Source organism: Malania oleifera, chromosome 5, assembly GCF_029873635.1.
Source record: "Malania oleifera isolate guangnan ecotype guangnan chromosome 5, ASM2987363v1, whole genome shotgun sequence".
Classification (NCBI taxonomy): Eukaryota; Viridiplantae; Streptophyta; class Magnoliopsida; order Santalales; family Ximeniaceae; genus Malania; species Malania oleifera.
Window position 1 is genome coordinate 25,013,368 of NC_080421.1, and position 26,482 is coordinate 25,039,849.

A 26,482-nucleotide genomic window follows, 5' to 3' on the forward strand; every position below is an offset into this window, starting at 1 on the left:
CCTAATAAGTAATACTAAATATAAACATAGTAATAATATCATAATAAATATATACCATCTATATATATATATATATATATATATATATATATATATATAAACCCATTTATCACCTCCGTATTTTACATTGAAACATCCTACAAATAAAATAAAAATTTTTTCCCTATTTTAATATCAATTCATTAACCTAAATAGTGGAAGGTCAATCATATAAAATAAAACCACACATAATACAATACCAGAGTATCAAATCAACCCATGATATACAATAATCACTGTTCTCTTGAAACTACCCTTACTGATACCAAGGGTTTGCAAAAACACACATGTCACCCAAAAATACTCACTCTCAAAAAGAGTAGTACAACAGCCCCTCTACCTGCAAGCATGTTCTGCTCGCCTAATTGGTTTCACCTGAAAAATAATTTAGCATTGGGATGAGCCAACGCTTAGTAAGACGAAACATGCTATTACTAGTGTGTGGCCACTGAGCTATAGTTTGGTAAAATAATCTAATTTAAGAATAGTATGAATAACTAAACCTGAAAATGCTGATATTATATAACGTATAGTAAAACCATTAATCACATAACTTAACATGCCAACCTGTAAGAAATTACTTTTCATATTAATACTACTTTTCTTGAAAGTCTGATAGTACTCATAATATCTGAGAAATTTCCCTGGATGGTTGTATCTCTTGATTTAACCCCTCATGACAGGGTTGTGCGGCCGAAGGCAGGACCTATCCTGGCTGGCCTACTAGGATAAGTCAACTGAACTCCAACAGTCTGATCAGCCCCCTCAATCTATATCTGATGGAAAGCTTGTCCCGACATGGGTACGAACGACCTCTTACCACTTAATGTCTGAGTAAAGTGGTAGTACTCTGAATTGAATATCTGTAGTTACGGTACCGTGCTCTGTTGTCTAATCCATCACGGTCTGATACTATATAGGTAATTGATATTTATAATATACTATTTTTACTATGGTTTCTAAAATAACCATAACCCCATAGAATTTATCTGAAATTCTAAACAAACTGACTGAAAATCTGATTTCTGTATAATTGAATTGCTGTTTGAATATCTGTTTATTGGGGCATTATGGTACTAATAAATGTATTATCCTGATATTACTGAAAATGCATATTTCTGAGTTTACTATACACTGAAAAATTTGTCATTCTATAAACATGCAAATATCATGGTATTTTTGTTAATAACTATAAACATGGTATTCACAAATGTTATAAATATAGTACTGTTCTGTTATTAGCTCAAGTCACATAAATAAATATTAATATTATCAGGTTCTGGAAACTGTATATATATATATATATATATATATATATATATATATACAATCTAAATAATAATTTGATAACAACTTATATTTTGTACTGAAATCATAATGAAGTTTCCTAGCATAGTATGTTCTCCTTACCTGATTATTGAAAAGCCCCTACTGTTACTAGTCTAACACCTGCATGGCTTCCTACCCAACACCCTGAAAACAACATTCGCCATAATAGAATATCATTGTTTCTTTTTCTCCATCATTTCCTACAACTTCCAGAAGACCAAAAACTGAATAAAAGGCCTTATCCTGATTTTGGGGAGAAATTCGACTCGATCCAACCAACGATCCGCCCCAGTAGACTTGAAGAGAACTCCGACAGGAGCATTATGGTGGCCTCAGATCATCGATCCAGCGAACAACGGGGGTAAAATCAAAGAGAGATGGAGGAGAGACCACAGGAGAGAGAGAGAGAGAGAGAGAGAGAGAGAGAGAGAGAGATTTGCATTTATTTTTCTACGATTAAACCAAGTTTAGGGCTATTTATACTACGGCCTTCGTCGACGAGCCACGTCATCTCGCCAACGAGTCTAATAGGAAATTCGTCGACGAACTCTCCCCTTCGTTGACGAAATTCAGAATCGCCCAAAACATTCTCTCAGTATCTTCTCGTCGACGAGGGCATGTTTCATCGACGAGACCCTCTTGTACCCTCGTCGATGAATCCCCTGTATTCGTCGACGAAGTCTGCTGCCTCCTTTTGTTTCTATTCCCTTTTCCCTCCCTATTTATTATTTAAATAAAATTATTCTTCGGGTCAAGACATTGATTTGAACTCGATCACCACTTGATTCATGACTTTCTTGAGTTTTTCAAGATGTTATGATAGTTATCATGCATGAACTAACAACACATTAAAATATGACAGTAAGGGCCTAAACCATTTTCATAATTAGACAAGAAGCAATGGTCGTATAGCCACATGAATGTGTATGATTGTAATCTCAATAATTATTTCACTGTAGCACTGTTATGATGAGAGAAAGGGAGTACATGTGTTCATTGAAACTTAGATCCGTAAAGGTGCACTATAAGACCTACGTTGCAAGTGTCCATACCATCTGAGTCGTCCCTCCCTTATCTTATCTTCTATTAGAGTTACACCTAACTTTTCACAAATATGTTCCTTCCTTAATCTATCTTTCAATGTTATACCACTCATTTATCTAAATATTTTCATCTCAACAACTTTTACTTTTTGGATATTATGTTTCTTCGTCACCTAACATTCCGATCCATATAGCATAGTTAGCCTTATAACTGTCCTATAAAACTTCCTTTTCAATTTTAAGGGTATCCTATGATCACAAAGCACACTTGAAGTACTTCTCTATTTTACCCAACCTGCTTTAACTCTATGCATTACATCATCTTCAACTTCTTCTTCAACTTGCATAATAGATCCAAGGTATCGAAATCAACAAGTGCTATTTATGTCCTCACCATCAAGTTTAACTTTGTCTCCAATAATCCTCCTATCATTACTTAAATTATATTTCATATTTTTTTTTTATTTCTACTTAATCTAAAACTTCTAAATTCCAAAGCTTCTCTCCATAATTCTAACTTAGCCTCTACCTCGTTCCTAGTTTCGTCAATTAATAAAATATTATCCACAAACAACATACACCATGGAACCTCCTTTTAAATACTCTTAGTCAATTGATCCATCACTAAAGCAAAAAGATAAGGACTCAAAGCAGATCCTTGATGTACACTTATGGTAATTGGAAATTCTCTAGTTTCTTCATCTATAGTTCTTACACTAGTCATTAATCCATCGTACATATCCTTAATGACATCGATATACCAACAACATACACCTTTTTTTCTAAAACCCACCATAGACCTTCCCTAGGTATCATATCATATGCTATCTCAAGGTCAATAAATATCATATGCAAGTCCCTCTTCTTTTCCCTAAACTTTTCCATTAATCTTCTTAATAAATTTTTTTTTTCAAAATAGTTAAAAGCTTAAAAAAAGTGCTTTTGTTAATCTTTATTTTCATTAACACTCACTAGAGCATCAAGCAAGTTTTAGATTGCCACATCATCATCTGCCCACGTATGCCATACAAAACCCTATAGATGAGGTAGGCGAGTTTTCGGAATGCATCAATTTGAAAAAAAAAAAAAAGTTATATCTAAATATTATTAAATAATTAAAATAAAATAGTATTATTTTTTGAGAAAATTTACCAATAGTGTAAATCATTTCGGGGACAGAAATATCCATATTTTTGAAAAAAAATAAAAACTCTAAAAAAATATAATTATAAATCAACTTGTGAACAACATTATACATATTTTTAAAAACAAATTTATACAAAATCAACATTCCTAAAAGAAAATTTACTTACTATATTTGAATTTTTGAAAATTTATCTTAAACTATTCCTAAAAGTAAATTTACTTACTATAAATTCCTAAAGGTCCGAACTGAGTGGGGTCAATCCTAACATGTCTATCACATTGAGCTGGACGTGCCGGAACTGACGGTGCCCATGAAACTCCTGTCCGATTGAAAATTATGCGCTTAGAGGTGAACTTAGTAAACTTAGTTCAATTTAAACACCATGGTGTCCAATTCGGACATACGAGGTTCAAACTGAGTGGGGTCAGTCCCGACACGTCCGTCACATTGAGCTAGACATGCTAGAGCTAATCAACGGTGCCCAAAAACTCTTTCCTGATTGAAAATAATTTAGTAAATTTAGATCATTTTAAGCACTTAGGTATCCAATTCGGGCACACGAGGTCCAAACTGAGTGGGGTCAGTCTCAACACGACTGTCACATTGAGCAAGATGTGTCGGAGCTGACGGTATCCCCAAACTCCTCCCCGATTGAAAATTATAATTTTAGATGCGAACTTATTAAACTTAATTTATAACGACACGAAAAATAATGGTATTTAAATAATAAGAGAGAGGGCAATGAAAACACAAACAGAACGAGGCAGCAAGCTTCGTCAACGAAAGCTTCCCATTCGTTGATGACATTGCACTTTGGAGATAATAACCCGAAATTCTTACATAGGGCCTTGTCGGCGAACACAGGGAATTCATCGACGAGTGCCCAAGGGGACCTCGTCGACGAAGTTACGACTTGTCGACGAGAAGATACCAAGAAGGGTTTTTGGGACATACTGAAATTCATCGATGAGAGAGAAAGTTCATCGACGAAATTATTGAAGAACTTGTCGTCGAGGTGACGTGTCTCATCGACGAATCCGGCTCTATTAATAGTGAAAACCCAAATTTTTGATGAAAAATCAACGCAAGAAATTCCTTCTCTCTCTTTAAAACGACTTCCACCCCTTCTCTCTTCGATTTCGGGCCCGTTTTATGTCAGATCGACGATCTGAAGCCACCACAACGCTCCTGGCAAAGTTCTCTACAAGTATGCTGAAGCTGATTGTTGGTGGAGTTGGTTTGGATTTCTAACCAATCTCAGGCTAAGGCATTTTATTCAGTATTTGTTTTTCCCTCAGTTATAAGAAATACAACACACGAATAAATACTTATGTTTTTTTCTTAAGGATTTGATTTTCAGGGTGTTGAGTGGAGAACTCTGCGGGTATAGGGCCAGGATTTAGTTGGGGCTTTTCAGAGCTAAGGTAAGGGAAATATGCTATGCTAAGAATTTTTATAATGTTATCAAAGATTTTACACATATGTGCATACTAGTTTATTACCCAGTTTTACAAAATATGAATTTTAAATACTTGTGTGGCCTGAGTAGATATTTATGTGATAAAGAACTTATACAGTTTTTATAGTATATCATACTATACCGATTACACAGATATAGACAGTATATTACAGATATTTTATCCAGAACATTATATTACAGTTTTACTCAGATCAGTATGTTATAGTTTTATACAGATTAGTATATCACAGATATTTATCTAAATTAGTATATTACAGTTTTACTCAGATAAGTATATATTACAGCTTTATACAGAAGAGTATATACAGTGTTTATAGTATGTCATGTTTCCTATTACCATAACATACATAGTATACAGACAGAGTATATAGATAGAGTATACAGACAGAGTATACAGACAGATATACAGAGATAGCATCAAGATGCTACGAATACAGTATACAGAGATTACAGTATTTATAATACAGAAAGATAACGTTATGGTAATTTTGGAAACATGATGAAAAAGGTAAAAGAATATATATGTATATATATATGGTATCAGATCCCTAAGGAAAGAATACAAACAGATACAGATAAAGAATACAGAGCACGATACCGTTGCTATATACAGTTAGAGTGCAACCACATATCTCAGATAGTATGTTGGTACCATCGACCGTGCTCAAAGAGTATGTAGCTCCCCAGTTCACTAGGTGGAGGGGGACGGTTTGATGAGGTAGCAGCCAGTCCCGAGCCCAAGAGTGGATGCAATTTGGCTAGATTGAGGCAGTGTAGAGTATATTGACTTATCTGGAGGGCTAACCAAATTAAGTCCCGCCTATGGGCCGCACTACCCTGTCATGAAGGGTCAAATCATGACATAAAGAATTCCAGGGATAAAACACAGTTATGTATATGTATACAGCTTTACGGTATATGATGAGTATAGTATGATATTAGCAGTATGAAAAGTAGAAAACACAGATGATACAGTTATATTTTAAATTGTGAAAAGAAATATATGTTTTACAGATTTATTATTGTATTACAGTTCAGTTGTTATTTAAAAAGTATTCTTAACTTAGTTGCCACACACTAGTAATAGCATATTTCCACTTACTGAGCATCGACTCACCCTATAACTTTAACATTTTTCAGGTGAGCCAGCTAAGCGAGCAGATCAGGCTCACGGATAGAGAGTATATTGATTACCCTGGTTTAGAGGGCAAGTTTATGTAAGGTTTTGTATTTTGGGACAAGTATTTTGAAGAGAGATGTATTATTTAGTTATGGTATAGAAATACGGATTTCTGGTATTGTATGATGTGTATGGATGTATGGATTACGTTTTCACTGCATAGGTATGATTTTATATTCAGATTCACCCCGGTGCCTTCCGAGACTCGAGTTCCATAGCAAGGGATATCAAAATAGTTAGTATATAAATATATATATATATATATATATATATATAAATAACTAAAGAGGTCGTTACAATTCGGTATCAGAGCCTAGGTTGCAAGGTTCTGTAGACTCTAGAGTGCAGTGGAAAACAATACCAGAATATAGGAAAAAGATTTGAGGTTTTATTCTATGATTTGGATACAGGATTTCGTGGTAGTTTTTGTGTTTTTCCTAAGGTGACGATTTCAGGAAAACCATAATAAACTGTCGACGAGTCATGTGTTTAGGTTCCAGGAGTGGATTTTGGGATTAGGATCAGGAGGGATGGTTAATAGAGAATTTGGAGTTTTAATTGAATAAGTTGGGTCTATAAGGAAATAGAATTCTGAAACGGTGTTCTATGTGTTTGCAGGATGGACCGAGGAGGCAATAGTGCTCACGCTAGTGGGAATGATAGTGCTGGTCCTTCTAGCATAGCAAGTGGGGATTTAGATGCTGTGCTATGTAGTGTGGCTCAACAAGTTATGACTGAGATAGCGCGGAGCTTTAGAAAGCAAGGAGGTCCATCTTTGGCTCAAGGATGTACTATAGATAAATTTATGAAGATGAATCCGCTAGCTTTTTCTGGAGTGACTGATCCTACAGTTGCTGAGAACTAGGTGCAAGAGGTAGAGAAGATTCTAATAGTATTTTATTGCACAAACGAGTAGAGAGTTTTATATGCTACGTATAGGCTGGCGGGGGAGGCCGAGAGATGGTGGGCAACCACCAGGTTGTTGGAGGAGTAGAGGGCTATACCAGTGGCGATAACCTGGGCTTTTTTCAGGGACGTGTTCTTCGATAGATATTACCCTACCTCAATCAAAGAGGCTCGAGTACAAAAGTTTCTGAGCCTATCCAAGGGATCATTGACTGTCCAGCAGTATGCGGCGAGATTTATCGAGCTCTCACGTTTCTGCCCATATATTGGGGTCGATGAAGTGAAGAAGGCCAGAATGTTCAAGAGGAACCTAAGGCGAGACATTTACGGACAGGTGGTGGTACTGAGGATCCAAGATTTTGCAGAATTGGTTAACAGGGCCACTATAGAGGAGGAGAATCTATCTAGAGAGACACTGACACAAAGTCAGAGGAAGAGGACTATGCCCTCGAGTTTTCAAGCAGGTCCCAGTCGAGGCCCTTAGAGAGGAGGTAGATCTGGCTGAGACGAGAGGCAGATGGTAGAGCATGAGGGATTTTAGGGTGGATAGCTTCCTGCCATTTGTCCAAGATTTGGATAGAGACATCCTGGTGATTGCGGATTGGGGGAAAATGTTTGTTATCGATGTCGGAGGCCCGATCACATGGATCGAACGTGTCAGATGTCATTGAATTATGCACAGGCTCGCAGACCATTTCGAGGTGGATATCAGGCGCCCCGCAGTGGTTGTAGAGGAACACTGCGCCGGTGAGGGTTTACATGTTGACACCAAGAGACGCTAAGACGGCTGAAGACGTGGTCACAAGTACTCTTACTGCTTTACCATATAAAATGATTGTTTTTTTTTTATACAGGTACCGCCCACTCTTTTATATCAGCGGGATATGTGAAGATAGTTGGAATAGAGACACAACCATTAGATATAGAATTGTCTGTGGGTACGCCGATGGGATCTGTGGTTAGATGCAGGAGGTACTTCAGAATTTTCCAATAAGTATTCAGGAGAGAGTACTTTTAACCGATCTTGTGGTCCTAGATATACAAGAATTTGATGTGATACTGGGTATGGATTGGTTAGCTATTTATCACGCTAGTATTGATTGCCATCAGAAAGAAGTAATTTTCAGACCCTCAGGTGAGCCAGAATTTAGATTTACGGGTTCACGTGTGCATGCCTCGCCACATCTAGTGTCGGCTATTCAGGTGAGGAAATTGTTACAAGGTGGTTGCCAGGAGTATGTCGCATACATAAAAGAATTGCCAAAAGAAGAATTAGGACAAGTTGACATACCAGTAGCGAGGGAATTCCCACATGTATTTCCAGAAGAATTGTCTGGTTTGCCACCAGATCATGAGATTGAGTTCACTATAAACTTGTTGCCAGCATCTGTACCAATATTGAAAGCACCATATCGTATGGCCCAGGTAGAGTTAAAATAATTGAAAGAACAGTTACAAGAATTGCTGGATAAAGGTTTCATCAGGCCCAATGTGTCGCCTTGGGGTGCGCCAGTTCTGTTCATGAAAAAGAAAGATGGAACCATAAGATTATGCATCGATTATAGGGAGAGAAACAAACTGACAATCAAGAATAAATATCCTCTCCCTAGGATCGATGATTTATTTGATCAGCTCCAGGGGACTCAGGTTTACTCTAAAATTGATCTGCGGTTAAGCTACCATCAGGTGAAAGTTAAAGCATAAGATATTTTAAAGACCGCATTTCATACCAAGTATGGGCATTACGAGTTCTTAGTGATGCCATTCGGGTTGACTAATGCACCAGCAGTATTTATGGATCTAATGAATCGAGTGTTTCATCAGTATTTGGACCAATTTTTGGTTGTGTTCATTGATGATATACTGGTCTACTCGAGGAGTTTTGAGGAGCACGAGCATCATTTAAGGCTGGTGTTGCAGATATTTAGAGAAAGGAAATTATATGCAAAATTTAAGAAGTGTGATTTTTGGTTAAAATAGGTCACATTTCTCGACCATGTAATCTCAAAAGCAGGTGTATCAGTTGATCCAAGTAAAATATAGGCAGTGGTGAGTTGGGAAAAGTCGGGAAATGTTCAAGAAGTCAGGAGTTTTCTGGGATTAGCAGGTTATTATCGACATTTTGTGGATGGCTTCTTCAAGCTATCAGGTCTATTAACACGACTTACGAGAAAAAATGTAAAATTTGAATGGACTGATGGCTGTGAGCACAGTTTCCAAGAGTTAAAGCAGTGTTTAGTTTCAGCTCCAGTACTGGCTATTCCTTCAGGGGAGGATGGGTTCGTAATATACAGTGATGCCTCTTTGAAAGGTCTTAAATGTGTGTTGATGCAGTATGGCAGGGTCATTGCGTATGCGTCCAAACAGCTTAAAGAATATGACAAGAATTATCCTGTCCATGATTTAGAGCTTGCCGCAATGATGTATGCTCTCAAGATCTAGAGGCATTATTTATATGGTGAAAAGTGCGAGATTTTCACGGATAATAAGAGTTTGAAATATTTCTTTACCTAGAAAGATTTGAATATGAGGCAAAGAAGGTGTCTAGAGCTTATTAAAGACTATGATTGCACGATTAGTTACCACCCAGGAAAAGCAAATGTAGTGGCAGATGCTCCGAGCAGGAAATCAGGGGGACCCGTACTGGCAGCCATGGAGATTCCACATTCAATTTTAATGGATTTGGAGAAGCTCAGTTTAGAGTTAATGGAGGAGGGTCCGCAGATAGTCATTGCCAGTCTAGTGGTTCAGCCAACGCTTTACAAGAGAATTAAAGCAGCTCAAGGTGATGATGCAGAGTTGGTAGTGGTGATGGCTAAAGTACGTGAGGGTCAGAGTGAGGAGTTCAACATATCAGATGACGGAGCTCTGCTATTTCGTACTAGGTTATATGTTCCTGTAGATACTGAGATCAGGATAACTATACTGGAGGTGGCTCACAGATCCTTATACACGGTCCATCCCGGTAATACTAAAATGTACAGGGACCTGCGAGAGTATTTCTGGTGGAGTGGAATGAAGAGGAAGATAGCCGAATTTGTTCAGCAAAGTTTGATGTGTCAGCGGGTTAAAACTAAGCACCAGAGACCGGCAGGACAGTTGCAGCCACTGTTCATTATAGAATGGAAATAGGACCACATTTCGATGGATTTCGTTACGGGGTTACCACCAATACGATAAGGATTGAATGCAATTTAGGTGGTTGTAGATCGTCTGATGAAGACCGCTCATTTCATCCTTATTAAAATCGGTTATTCCATGGACAGACTAGCAGAGATATATGTTCAGGAGATAGTTCGTGTTCATGGAGTACCAGTATCCATAGTCTCCGGTCGAGATCCTCGATTTACTTCACGATTCTAGAAAAGTTTTTAGGAGGCTATGGGTATGCAATTAGCTTTTAGCACTGTTTTTCATCCCGAGACAGATGGTCAGGCTGAGAGGACGATTCAGACATTAGAGGATATGCTTCGTGCTTGTGTGCTTGATTTTGGAGGTAGTGGATTCAGTTTATGCTGTTAGTTGAATTTGCTTATAATAACACCTACCAGGCTAATATCGGCATGGCTCCATACGAGGCATTGTATGGTAGGAGATGTCGTTCTCCTCTTTTCTGGGAAGAAGTAGGCGAAAGGCGAATTTTGGGTCCACAGATAGTACAGCAGGCTTGCGACAAGAACCGACTAATTAAAGAAAGAATTAGTACAGCACAGAGTCGACAGAAAAGTTACGCAGATACTCGCCACCGAGAGTTAGAATTTGACATGGTAGATCGAGTATTTTTGAAGATAGCTCCTCTAAAAGGAGTAATGAGGTTTGGAAAAAAAGGCAAATTGAATCCTAGGTATATTGGCCCTTTTGAGATACTTGAGAGAATATGGTCATTTGCCTATAGGCTAGCTTTGCCGCTAGCTTTGGCTCGAATTCATGACGTGTTTCATGTTGCCATGTTAAGGAAATAGGTCCTAGATCCATCCCACATCATTAGCTATGCAGAGATAGGGCTTAAGGATTCATTGAAATATGAAGAAGTACCAGTACAGATTTTGGACAGGAAGGTTCAAACTTTACACTCTAAAGAAATACAGTTAGTTAAAGTTTTGTGGAGGAATCATGCCATAGAGGAAGCTTCTTGAAACTTGAGGAACAGATCAGACAGAAATACCCACAATTGTTCCAAGAGGTATAGAGGTACTCAGGTAAAGTATAATAGCTAGATAAGTGTCTTTTGCAGGTACATGTATTGATTTTAGTTAGTAGATATTTTTTTGTTTTATATGTGTAATTTCCTAGAACATAAATGTAACCACGATATTCCTCCGCCACAAGTGAGGGTAGGTAATAAAATAAGTAGACCATTTGCCTTTATGGGATGATAGATGGAGATACAGATAGTAAATTTTGAGGACGAAATTTTATTAGGAGGGGAGAATGTAACGACCCGAAAAATAATGGTATTTAAATAACAAGAGAGAGGGAAATGGAAACACAAATAGAAGGAGGCAGTAGGCTTTGTCGACGAACGCGAAGCGTTCGTCGACAACATTGCACTTTCAAGATAATAACACAGAATTCTTACATAGGGCCTCATCGACGAACACAGGGAATTCATCGACAAGTGCACAAGGGAACCTCATCGACAAAGCTACGACTCGTTGATGAGAAGATACCAAGAAGGGTTTTTGGGACAGACTAAAATTCGTCGACGAGAGAGAAAGTTTGTTGACGAAATTATTGAAGAAATCGTCGATGAGGTGATGTGTCTCGTTGACAAATTCGGCTCTATAAATAGTGAAAACCCAGATTTTTGATGAAAAATCAAAGCAAGAAATTCCTTCTTTCTCTCTAAAACGTCTTCCACCCCTTCTCTCTTCAATTCCGACCTGTTTTACGCCGGATCGACGATCTAAAGCCACCACGATGCTCCTGGCGAAGTTATCTGCAAGTCTGCTGGAGCTGATCGTTGGTGGAGTTGGTTTGGATTTCGTCTCAATCTCAGGGTAAGACATTTTATTCAGTATTTGTCTTTCCCTCAGTTATAAGAAATACAACACACGAAGAAATACTGATGTTTTGTTCTAGGGGATTTGATTTTCAGGGTGTTGAGTGGAGAACTCTGCGAGTATAGGGCTAGAATTTAGTTGGGGCTTTTCAAAGTTAAGGTAAGGGAAATATGCTATGCTAGGAATTTTTATAATGTTATCAACGATTTTACACATATGTGCATACTAGTTTATTACCCAGTTTTACAGATAAGTTTTAAACACTTGTGTGGCCTGAGTAGATATTTATGTGATGAAGAACTTATATAGTTTTTACAGTATATCATACTATACCTGTCACGACCTGCTCATTTTTCCACTTATTTTTTTTTTAATAATAATATCATCATAAAATCACTACCACACATCTCACATTCTAGTTCAGTAGGTCACAATCCACCTGAACCTATGGGTACCAGGAATATATCAGAACATACAATAGAATCCCTAGCAGTAGGAAACATACAATCACATGCCTTTCATCATTTCATATATCACAATATACTAGAGTTACTACCATCGTTGTACTTCCATATATACATCCCAAAAAATGAAATCTAGGGACAAATCGCACAAAACCTAACTATCCCTACCAAAAACTTACCCTTCAAAAAGGACAAATATCCAGCACTAGGTTAGTGGGGCTTTTCCCGCTCTTCTATCACGAGCTCCTGAAAAGTTTATAAGATTAAGGGGTGAGACACCTCTCAGTAAGGGAAAATAAACTAATACTAGTGTGTGGCAACATGAGTATTCTGTGTTCTACATATATCATACATAACATATTCAGTATTGTTTATCAAATCTGGGGAAACATAAGTAGATCAAAACATGACAGGACATACTGCATTCTCATAAACATTTCTCATCTCATATCATAATAATAATAACATAAAAACAATCCTGGTAGGTTAGCTGGCTATTGTCATGTATTACCCCCACATGACTGGATTGTGTGGCCCGAAGGCGGGACCTGACAATGGTTGGTTGCCCACTGCCAAGTCAATAGTCTAGTCTGTAGATCCGATGGGTCTACCCAAACTGGTCTGTACACCAAGAGCATTAACAGCACACTTCTTGAAAATAACCACATTGACCATTCAATCTCACACCATTCCGTACAACGGCATTAACATAAATATCATGATCACGGAGACCATGGACACATAGCAACAATACCGTACAAGTGCTAGCCTAAACCAAGCCAACCAGGTTCTGATATCATATACATATACTAAAATCGTGATACATGGATATCTCATATCATTAATTTTCACATTAATCATATCATTTTGCACATATACATATATTATGAAAATCATCGGTCCGCAAGCCGGTATTACACATTTTATCATAGTTCGGCCCGTACGCCGGCAAATCACATAGTATAGCCCGTACGCTAGTAGATCACATAGCTCGATCCGTACGCCGGCAAATCATATAGCACAACCTGTATGCTGGCAAATCTCATCCACATAGCACGGCCCGTACGCCGGCAAGTCATATATATATAAAAATATCTCAGCCCGTACGCCGGTTTTCCATCATAAAAATCCATATCATCCATATTCCCAGAAAACAGCATTTCATAACAGTTTTATACTCATGCCACTCTGAACAGATTTTCCACGTATTCAACATATCATCATTTAAACAGTATTTTCCAAATATAAATCATATGTATAAATATATTTATCTTTCCTAAAACAGATACTATATATATATTTACATGCATTTTCTCAAGACAAAACTGGCTTAGTTTATCCCCTTACCTGATTCCTGTAAAGCCCCTAAGAAAATCTTCCCCGCACCCGCAAGGTTTCCAACTCAACACCCTGAAAATGAAAATTTTCAGTATTAAAGTTCAGTATTTTCATGCGCACAACATTTCTTATAACTAGCGCAAGACCAAATATGGCTTAAAAAGCCTTACCTCAACTCTGTGATGATTTCCAACTAGCTTTCTTCCACGATCCGCTCCAGCAGATTTGGAGAGAACTCTGCCAGGAGCGTCGTGGTGACTTCAGATTGTCGATCCGGCAAAGATCTAGCCCAAAATTGAAGAAAGAAAAAGAGAAAATCGAAGGGGAGAGAAAGAGAAAAGAGATGGCTTCCTTAATAAGATAAAAATTTGGATTTTCATATTTATAAGTAGAGGATTTCGTCGACGAGCCCGTCCTTCATCGACAAGTCCTTCACACATTTCGTCGACAAAATCCACTTCTCGTCGATGAAATTCAGTCAGCTCCAAAAACCCCTCTTGGTATTTTCTCATCGACGAAGCCCTGTGTTTGTCGACGAAATCTTTAAAGCCTTCATCGAAGAATCCCCTGTATTCATCAACGAAACCCTGCTGACCCCCTTTCCTTTAGTCCTTCCAAAGTTCAATGTCGTCGACAAACGCAAAGTTTCCGGTCTCCATTTCCCTCTCTTTATTATTTAAATACCATTCTAAATTCGGGTTCTTACAATACTGATTACACAGGTATAGACAGTATATTACAGATATTTTATCCAAAACGGTATATTACAGTTTTACTCAGATCAGTATGTTATAGTTTTATACAGATTAGTATATCACGGATATTTATCCAAATTAGTATATTACAGCTTTACTCAGATCAGTATATATTACAACTTTATACAGAACATTATATACAGTGTTTATAGTATGTCATGTTTCCTATTACCATAACATACAGAGTATACAAACAGAGTATATAGACAGAGTATACAAACAGATATACAGAGATAGCATCAAGATGCTACAGATACAGTATATAGAGATTACAGTATTTACAGTACAGAAGTGTTATGGTAATTTTGGAAACATGATGAAAACAGTAAAAGAGTATATATGTATATATATAAATATATATAGTATTAGATCCCTGAGGAAAGAATACAAACAGATACAGATAAAGAATACAGAGCACGCTACCGTTGCTATATACAGATAGAGTGCTACCACATATCTCATATAGTATGTGGGTACCGTCGACCGTGCTCGGAGAGTATGTAGCTCCACAGTTCACTGGGTGGAGGGGGCCAGTTTGACAAGGTAGCAGTCAGTCCCGAGCCTAGGAGTGGATGTAGTTTGGCCGAGATGAGATAGTGTAGAGTATATTGACTTATGTGGAGGGCCGACCGATTAAGTCCCACCTACAAGCTACACAACCCTGTCATGAGGGGTCAAATCACGACATACAGAGTTCCAGGGACAAAACATAGTTATGTATATGTATACAACTTTATAATATATAATGAGTATAGTATGATATTAGTAGTATGAAAAGTAGCAAACACAGATGATACAGTTATATTTTAAATTGTGAAAAGAAAGATATGCTTTACAGATTTATTATTGTATTACAGTTCAATTGTTATTCAAAAAGTATTTTTAACTTAATTGTCACACTCTTGTAATAGCATATTTCCACTTACTGAGCGTCGACTCACCTTATGACTTTAACGTTTTTCAAGTGAGCCAGCTAGGCAAGCAGATCAGGCTCGCAGATAGAGAGTATATTGATTACCCTGGTTTGGAGGGTAAGTTTGTGTAGGGTTTTGTATTTTGGGACAGGTATTTTGAAGAGAGATGTATTATATAGTTATGGTATAGAAATACAGATTTCTGGTATTGTATGATGTGTATGGATGTATGAATTATGTTTTCGCTGCATAGGTATGATTTTATATTCAGATTCACCCTAGTGCCTTCCGAGACTCGAGTTCCATAGCAGGGGATATCATAACAGTTAGTATATAAATATAAAATAAATAAATAAATAAAGAGGTCATTACATAATACATTTTAAGCACCTAAGTATCCAATTCGGGCATACGAGGTCCAAATTGAATAAGGTCAGTCTCGACACGTCCGTTACATTGATTTGGACGTGCTAGAGCTGACGGTGCTCACAAACTCCTCCCTATGAGCTTTTTGCCAACTTAAAAGTAAAGTTAGAATACAAACAAACTTAACAAACTTAGTGGATGTTAGCATTCATGTGTCCAAGTCGGGCATACGAGGTCCAAACTGAGTGGGGTGAATTCTGATTGATCAAACTTAGTTATTTACAATTGTATCATTTTTTTTAATTATGTCTGAATGTTCGATCATTTTGCTATCAAATCATTTTTAATTATAGTATACGTATATGATAAAAAATTGTATACTAACTTTTTGTATAATTATTACTTTGTAGGGTTTGTGGTTGTCACAACACTAGACGAAATCAGACACTACAATCAGAGACGCGCAGCTTTTGACTATTCTTGAATTTTTTGTTATCTGAATAGAATTACTTTTTGTATTTTAATTTGAAATTGTTTTTGTATGTATTTGAATTTTGAACAATTTGCATTTTAATTTTGAATAATTTATGAATGTTTTAGTAATTCTGGTTTAATTTTATGTATGCTAAAATGTAATTGCAGGTTTTTAAAGGATATTTTTTTTAAAAAAATTAATTATTTAAAAGTATTAGTGACTGTTTGAAAACCGTCACTAATAACACCATGACGAAGTATTGGTGATGGTTTTAAAGTCATCACTACTAGTCCATTATTAGTGACGGTTCTCAAACCGTCGCTAAAAGTTGGTCTCGTGAGCCTTAGTGATGGTTTAGTGATAGTCACAAATATTAGTGGACTATTAGTGATAGCTATTAAACCATTACTAATACTTGAACTTTAGTGACGATTTTGAACCGAGAAAATATAGAATTTATAGTGACGGTCTTAGGCTTTTAGTGATGGAATGAAACCGTCACTAATACTCCATTTTTAGTGATGGTTTTCAGAATTCATCACTAATAAATATTAGTCACCACAGATTTAGCGACTAATTATGAACTGTCACTAATACTCATTAATCCCTCATTAATAATCTTATTTTTTGTAGTAATAAACGAGTTGGCGCAGGTTTGGGTATATATATTAACGAGTCACCTGGCGGGTACTCGACCCAAACCTGTGCCAACTCATTTGTTAAACGGGTTTGGTTTGGTTTGACCCATTCTTGTATTAAACCCAAACTCAATTTAAACAAGCGGGTCACAGGTCACCCGTCGGGTTTCAACCCATTTTGCAACCCCTAGCTTTATCAATCTATATTTTATAAACATTCACTCCTTTTCTGGATCCTTACCCCATGGTAATTGCTTCACAATTCTTTGTTGAAACCTAGTATTCACTTTTGTTGAGGAAAAAAGAAAGTGCATGTGTGCTTTCCGCTCGTCTAAGTAGAAAACATAGTCAAAAAAATAAATAGTGTCTTTACTTTTAGAATGTGTACTTTAAAACTTTGACTTGTTGGTACTTCATTGATAGTTATCATATGTAGTCTAGCAATCGCTTTTTCTTATAAATTCGATTACATGCGTTTCACTCCGTTTCTAACTAAAAAGTTCTAATCACGCATGTGGGACGTTTTCCTTGTCTTGTGAACTTTCCCCTAGTATTAACTTGCTGACAATTCTTTATCGTTTAATGTTTACTTTTCCTTAAAAAATAACTCATGCTTTGCATCTTCTCAGACACAAATTAAGTTTAATTTTTTATTAGCATTTGGCTAAGAAAGAATAGATCAAAAATTAAGATTACCCAAGATTTTCGTTATGAAAAATTTTTCTTCACAATTGTGATTCTAAAATACCGAACAATTCCACGCTCCCCCACGTTGCCAAGGTCGGGGCGGGGGGATATTGTGGGGATGGTTCTGCCCTTAAAACCTAAGAGCGTTCTGTTTTTTTTTTCTCTCTCTCTCTTGAAAGATAGCCCCTATAGATAGCCCTCATTGGCATAAGTGCCATAATCGAGTTTTGGAAGAGTAAGCTTGCAATGAAGGTTGGATTGAGAAACAATTTGGTTCTACCACTGCTATACTATTTTCTATTTGCAGGTAAGTCACAAAATATACTTGAATTTTCTTTTAACAAAATAAATGCATGCAGCTTGATTGTCTTCAAATTGCATAGGAGGCATATAGCTGTTGTTGGTGAATTAACATGAAGAATAGTTTGTGGATTAATCCATAAAAGATTTAGCTCAAATGAGTACACCAAGGTCTAAAAAATAGTTATAAAATATGTTTTATTAATTATTATTATTTCTTTATTAGCTGAAGTGAAAATGTTAAAATCAATCAATTTCGCAGGGTTTATAGTCAATGCTTTGCCATACGATTACTCAGCAAGCATCCAGGCAAGCTTAATTTCCTACAATTAATTAATTATTTGTTTCTTTTCTTACTAGTTGATCATGAAATTCGTGAACATAGATATGCATATGCATGAATGCATTATTTCATTCAATTGTGATTTCTATATCTCATTTCTCATTTACAAACGTGCTTTCTTTTTTTGGGAAGTGCTTGGGAGAACCTCCCAAGCCTCAGTACAATGGAGGAATTGTGGGAAACCCCGAACTCAATGCTCCATTGGGGGAGTGGTGGAAACCATTTGGAGAAGCAAAAATTGAGCATAGAGAATCACCCAGAAAAAACAAATTCATTGTGGCTTGCGACAGGAAGCACCCATTTGATAGCTTTTCCCAGAAGTTTTTCTTGCAAAATTCCCACCACTACACCTTATCTGGTAATCTTTCATCGATCTCTATTGCTGCAGCTATTGGCTGTAGATGACTTCTCCAAGAAAGTCGATTTGCATGAACTTAACTATATAGCCATGTTTGGGAGCTTGAAATTCAAATCTTAAATCTGGGTTTGTGTTGATTTTGAATTAAATGCAATGCAAGGTTGTACAAAGTCATGAAATCCATGCTACTATTTTCATTTTCTATGAAAAATAAACTTGAAATTCGTGCTACCAAACATAATCTTAAAAATATTTAAAGTCTAACCTGGTTATGAAGAAGTAATGTTAGTGTGCTATTGTTTTTTGCTATATATTGCAGCTTGGATTCAAGTGAATCATGGAATTGCTTCGGTAAGAGCCATATTCAAAACAAATTCAGGGTTTAAACATGCTGGTATAGTGACCGCCAAGTCTGAGTGTTGGTCCATGCTCAAGGGAGGCCTCACTATGGATAATTCATCTGCCATGGCTGAGCTCTATTTCGAGGTAATTAAGTACCATTTTTCATTTAATTAATTAGAATTAAATATTTAAAGATTATTGAAAGCATTGATGTTAATTTACTGCATGGTTATATATATATGTATGTATGTATGTATGTATGAAATGATCTCTACACGCATGCGTGCAGAGCGAAAACACAACGGTTGAGATATGGGCAGACAGCATCTCTTTGCAACCCTTTACGGATGAGGAGTGGAGATCTCATCAACGCCAAAGCATTGAAAAGGTAATTCAAACATGAGAAACCCTACTACTATTTATTTCATTTTAGAGAATAGGAAAGAAAAAATAAAATTAAAATTAACTTCTCGATCGCCAATTGATCTAGTATTTGTTTTTTAAAAGTGAACTATTTCATCATTTCATTTCTATTCTGTTGAAAGTTTTGAAGTTGTAAATGGGGAACTTTACTTATTGTCTAATATGAAATAAATCTTGCAGACACGGAAGAGAAGAGTGAAGTTTCATGCCACTGACGCTCAAGGAAATCCCCTTGCAAACGCTACCATTTCCATAAAACAAACTAAACTCGGTTTTCCATTTGGTAGTTAATCGCACAACCATTTCCACTAGCGTACATACTTTGTTTTATATTCTTTTTTATTACTCTCTTACGTACAATTACTCAGGATGCGCAATGAACAAGAACATCCTCACAAACACTGCGTACAAGAACTGGTTCACTTCTCGGTTCGCCTTCACCACCTTTGAGAACGAAATGAAGTGGTACTCCACCGAACTGTCTCCCGGCAAAGAGGACTACTCCGTCGCAGACGCCATGCTCGAATTTACCAAAGCCAACGGCATTTCGACGCGCGGCCACAACGTCTTATGGGATGACGCCAACTACCAACCAGAGTGGGTGAAATCTCTCTCGCCGGCGGAACTTGCCGCCGCCGCCTCCAGGCGAATCGAATCCATCATGACCAGGTACGCCGGCAAGGTCATAGCGTGGGACGTGGTCAACGAGAACATACACTTCTCCTTCTTCGAGGATAAGCTGGGGAAGGAGGCGTCGCCGGAGTTCTACCGGCGGGCGTTTCAGCTGGACAAGGGGACAACGATGTTCTTGAACGAGTTCAACACCATAGAGGAGCCGAGGGACGAGACTGCGTCGCCGGGAAACTACATTCAGAAACTGAAAGAGATTTTGGATTACATTGGGAAAGGCAATAGTAGTATTAGCACAAAAGGGGGCGGGGAGAGGAGGCAAACATCGAAGTCGAAGTCGAAGTCGAAGTCAAAGTCAAAGTCAACGAAGAAGGTGGATGTTGGAGTTGATTGTGCGGGAATAGGGCTAGAGGGGCATTTTGGAGAAACTCCAAATTTGCCGTACATGAGGTCTGCCATTGATCTGCTAGCTGCCACAGGGGCACGTGTTTGGATTACAGAATTGGATGTTCGGTCTGGGGCCAATCAGGTGAGATTTAATTATTATTAAATAGGTAAAACCAAACCTTGACTTTTTCCCTAATTTGATTTTAATTGCCCTCCACATTTTTAATATGTATTAATTCAGTTACACTAGAAAAATGATACCAAAAGCATTACACTAATTAATTGCGCGCATACACTAGAAATGTACTGGGTGTGAAAAAAATCAAAAATAATTTTTTAAAAACACTTGTAGCATTCTGCATTTCACTTCTTGCATTATATAGTTAAATAATAAAGTTAATAAACCCAAGAACATCACATGTAATTATATGAAAACGCTGCATTAATTACGTATGGCAAAAAAAATGTTTAGTGTGGAAAAAATTAAAAATAATTTTAAAATAATTTTTTAAAGTCACATGCACCGTTGCATTTGACGTCGTAAATTATTAATATATAAGAAGCCAAATGCAATGTTGCATGTATTATTAAAAAATTATTTATCTGTTTTTTTATATTTTTTGTGAATATTTTTTTAATTTATTAGGAAGGAGCTATATCACCGATCACATTTTCTTCCATTTTGATATAATATATATATATATATATATATATATATATGAAAGAAAAATTTGTACTCATAGTAAAATTTGTTAAATATGACTCCTTTATCACATACTCTTTTATTTATTTATTTAAATAATGGTGTCTGAGGTGTTTTGGACAATCGACTAATCTACCAGGATAACAAGTTTATCTCTTTATTCTTCTCTACTTAAATATTAAGATATTATCTCAAATGAAAAATTGTAACTCGCGAAAGTCGAACTCTAATATATTAACTAGGAGATCTTTGAATTTATCACCTAACTCTTGACATTTTAACGAAGAGTACCTTGATTACTCTATTATTTTTTAATAGGCCGATTAACTTATGTGATTAGCACCTAATCATAGTCTAAATTAGTGCACCATGTATAACATATACTATATATATATATATATATTACTACATACACACATACACAATAAGTGGAGAAACAATATATGTGTATTATATTTTTTATTTATTATATTATTAATATATTTATTTATATATAGTTTTATTTTTGTCTATTTTTTTTATAACTGGCTAGTTTAAGTTCATTTTCCCTATCTTAACATGCATGCATTTACTCACTATATAAACATTATATTATAAGTTGTTGTCTAGTTAATTTTATAATTACACAAATATTTTTCTCCTAATTATTTATTATAATTAAATAAAAAAATAAATTTATTATCTTATTAAGCGTAAAATCTATTTTTTTCACAAAGTTGACTAATAATCAAGTAGACGAAAGTTTATTTTATTAATAAATTTAAACTTCAAATAATTTTTTTAAAGTTTTCAAGAATTCAAAGAATACAATCATATTCAAAAATTTTAGAAAATATTATTGGATCTTACCCAATTCATTTTCTATTTTTTTACAATAAGAATTTTATTATAACTATTGTATAGTTAATTTTATAATTAAAATGTAAAATTTATTGAAATATTAATTTTAGAATATTAAAAAACAGGCAAAGTGATAAACTGGCCGATTGGAACACTATATAATTTGTCTTGTAGTTCTAATTCATTATTATTATTATTATTATTATTATTATTATATATATATAGGCAGAGTATTTGGAGCAGATAATAAGGGAGGCACATGCTCACGAAGACATAGAGGGGATAGTGATGTGGGCAGCTTGGTCGCTGGAAGGATGTTATCAGATGTGCTTGACAGACAACGACTTCAAGAACTTGGCCACCGGAGATGTCGTCGACAAGCTGATTTCCGAGTGGACTCACGGCGGCTTCCTGCCGGCCAACACAGATGCTCAGGGCTTCTTCGAGACCTCGCTTTTCCATGGAGACTACCAGGTGGCTGTGACAATGAATATGATGAACATGAATTCCTCCATCTCCCGCAGCTTTAAGGTGGCATCAGCGTTAACAGCTTCGCCGGAAAAACCACTGCTTGTCACCCTCTCTCCTGCATGAGCTGTATACTTACTTTATGCCATGCTTTGAAACCCAAACCAGTAATCCACCCATAAAGTCACTAGGTCAGTTTGATCGGCGATGGATCAAATCCGTGCTTGAGCTGGTGATGTAATAATAATAATAACAATAACAATAATAATTTATAATCACGAATTACGTCAACTAGAATAAAAACTGGGCACTAGTAATGTTATTATTGTTAATGAAAAAAATCAAGATGTACCTTTCCTATTTTCCTAAAAATATAGGCATGAGTTGTTGGGAAAGGATCTTCGAGCAACAATTGCACACGAGCAAAAATACACAAATAAGAATGAAACACCAGATTTACGTGGTTTAGTCCACTGTGACCTACATCCACAGGAAAGCACAAATCTACTATGACCTTGGGAGAAATATACAAGAAGAAGGAGGAGGCTACTGTCCTCAACTCCTCTCTCACTCTCTCTTCACTCTGCCTCACACAACACAGCACCACACGCTCTCCAACACACAGCTCTCTGCACTTACACAACATAGCACCACAACTCACACAATCTGCTGCAACTCTCCACACTTAGCACACATAATTACAAACACATATATATAGACATAGGAGGGGGAAGAAGTCAAATAACGAAACTGTAATGTCAACGTGATAGGCAGATTGTTGGTGGTTGTCCATCTCCAACTTCAACATTTTCTATTGGGTGATGCGGCTACCGACACTCATACGAGCCACACATCCTAACAATCTCCACCTTGGCGAGTATCAACTCCCAAAAACCACAACTCCACCTTGATACGAACTTGATCAAGGCAAGTCTTTATAACTTGGTTCAAACGTCTGAACCATGCAAAGAGTACCCGCCTTCTTCATCGACAAATCGAACTCATCTGTTCGTTTCTGACGACATACCGCTATCATCATCTGAGATCGAACCACCAACCACTGTGGTTCCAATCAACTGATACAACCCACAGGACTCCTTCCAAATAAATATTATTTAGTCACATCGGGTCACCTCCATAGCTCCACCTGCGACAAAGATTTGGCAACCCTTAGAATCCAACCGATTAAGGGAGGTCAAATTTCTTCGCATCCTTGGAACGAAGTTAACGTCATCCAAAATACGGACCGCTCCAACAGGCGTCTTCAGTTTCATAGATCCAATCCCTTTGACATCGCATGAAGACCAATCACCGAGCGATATCGTACTGCGAACTTCTTGAAAAGAATGAAAAAAATTATTTCTTAAAACAAACATGAACTAAACTCCCAGAGTCCAAAACCCATCCATCATCGTTTGGACTGCCATGAGCATTCATGTTCTTCTTCATCAATTTTTGGCACTCTCTCTTCATACGATCGTGCTTTTTGCAGTATCGACACTGCACATTTCTTCAACTAATTTGTTGATGTGAGCTGCTCACTATTACAAGGGCCTCGTCATTACCATGCCATATGGCATGCTCCGATACATTGACACTGCCTCGTGTCTTCTTTTCTTCTTCGTATCTTTTTCGATCTTCACAGTCCCTCTTGAAGTGCCCCTTTTTATCACACCAGTAACATACGACCTCATTCGTATCTTGTCCTCTTGACTTTAAACGCCATTGCTTACCTCCGAGCTTTCAATCTTTGCTTCTTCCTTGTCTCTCACTATTAGCCACCAAAGCTTGCTCATAAGACGTCACAATCAGCTTTCTTAGTGTCTTAGAATCTTGAAGTGATGTCATCACATCATCCAACTTCAAGGTTTCCTTCCCCACAAGCAATGCAGTTACCAAACTATCAAATGAAGCTAGTAGAGACGACAATAGTAGAAGTGTCTTATCTTCTTCATCAATCTTTACGCTGAGACTCAACAACTGGGTCAAAATCTTGTTGTAATCGTTTATGTGATCAAAAAGACTGCTTCCCTCGTTCATTCCAAGTTGATACAGTTTCTTCTTCAGAAACAATTTATTAGTAAGGGACTTTGACATATACCATTGCTCCAATTTCCTCCAGAGCTCCATTGGTGAGGTTTCATCTAACACCGAATATTTAACTTCATTTTCCAGACACAATCAAATTGTGCTGACCGTCTTCATCTCTAATTCGATCCAATCATCATCTTTGAAATCATCTGGCTTCTTCCCGATCAATGGCTTGATCAAGCCTTGATGAACCAAAATATATTTCACCGTGCTCTGCCACAAACTGAAGTTGTTCCGCCCATCAAATTTCTCCACCTCAAACTTTTTAAGTGCCAATTCCTACCATTCTACTCCAAATCTTAATAAACGGACACCGCCAATGGCTCCAGAACATCCAAAAACCTTTAAAATGGCTTAAATCGCTCGAAAAACAACCCAAATGGCTCCGAAAAGCCCGATCAAACTTTTGGTCAAACTGGTCAACAAAAGTCAACTTTAACAAAATATTCCTCTCACTAATGGAATATTCCCTCACGGCGTTAGTGACGCCATTAACTGTGTTGTTTGCTAATGTAGCATGTGGGGCCCCACCTTCTAATGCGTAAAATGTGGGACCCACTATGGGTCCTAGTTGCTGACGTGGCGTGGGGCCCCTAGCTGACTCGTCCGCTGACGTGGAGGTGTCGTGGCTGTTGACTGGATTATTGGGCGCTACGTGGCGCTGACGCGGCACGGGTCCTGGCTAACGTGGCCATCTTCTACCTTCTGGCCGTTCGCCGATCTTTCGTCGGCGCATGACTACGCGTGGAGTGACCCGCTGACTGCCCATTGGCGCGTGAAGGCGCATGGGTGTGCGTGGGAATGTTGCCTTGATGTCAGCGCACATGTGAGCGTATACGGCTTCCTCCAATCTCCGTTTGAGCTCTGGTTACTGTCGTTAGCTTCGTCTCAACGAGAGGAATCTTGTGGTGGTCTCAAAACTGAGTTTTGAGCTACTGGGTAGAGGCTCAAACTTGGGAATTTTGCTTCGATTCGACGATTTTGCTCCAACCTCATTCTGATACCATTTTTTGGGAAGGGATCTTTGAGCAACAATCGCACACGATCAAAAATACACAAACAAAAATCGAACACCAGATTTACGTGGTTTGGTCCACTGTGACCTACATCCACGGGAGAACACAAATTTACTATGACCGTGGGAGAAATATACAAGAAGAAGGAGGAGGCTACTGCCCTCAACTCCTCTCTCACTCTCTCTTCACTCTGCCTCACACAATACAGCACCACACACTCTCCAACTCACAGCTCTCTGCACTTACATAACACAGCACCACAAATCACACAATCTGCTGCAACTCTCCACACTTAGCACACACAATTACAAACACATATATTTACACATGGGAGGGGGAAGAAGTCAAATAAGGAAGTTGTAATGTCAACGTGGTAGGCAGATTGTTGGTGGTCGTCCATCTCCAGCTTCAACATTTTCTACTGGGTGGTGCGGCTACCGACACTCATACGAGCCACACATCCTAACATGAGCCTGTTTGTTTTCTTTAGTCTTCTTTAATAAAATCTTTACCTTCTCTCAATATATATATATTTGAAAAATATTATTACGTTATAATTAAGGGATGGTGCAGAGGAGGAAACAGTTTAGCAAATCATTACACCTTAATACAGAGGTCATTCCATGGTTTATCAATAGTCTCAAAGATGTCGAAAGAGAGCAAGGTCGTAGGAAAGAGCAAGATTCAAAAGTATGGGGTATCAGGAAATTTTCATGCTTAAGTTCAGTTTATGGTACTTGGTGACTCCGAGAATATCCAAAGAAATTCGTGGAAGACGAGCTTACTTCATTAATATGAGAATGGAGAAGCCTTTGGA

The 26,482-nt window shown here is 37.3% G+C and overlaps 1 protein-coding gene across 1 annotated transcript; it reads left to right on the plus strand.

The window, feature by feature from the left end:
* Nucleotides 1-9,776: 9,776 nt before the first annotated feature.
* On the plus strand, nucleotides 9,777-22,684 carry LOC131155893 (endo-1,4-beta-xylanase 5-like). Its single transcript, XM_058109341.1, has 9 exons — nucleotides 9,777-10,002; nucleotides 18,327-18,373; nucleotides 18,540-18,765; nucleotides 19,085-19,251; nucleotides 19,397-19,495; nucleotides 19,711-19,813; nucleotides 19,899-20,444; nucleotides 20,547-20,689; nucleotides 22,316-22,684. The coding sequence occupies exons 1-9, from the start codon at nucleotides 9,777-9,779 to the stop codon at nucleotides 22,682-22,684; spliced, it is 1,926 nt and encodes a 641-aa protein (XP_057965324.1).
* The last annotated feature ends 3,798 nt before the right edge of the window (nucleotides 22,685-26,482 follow it).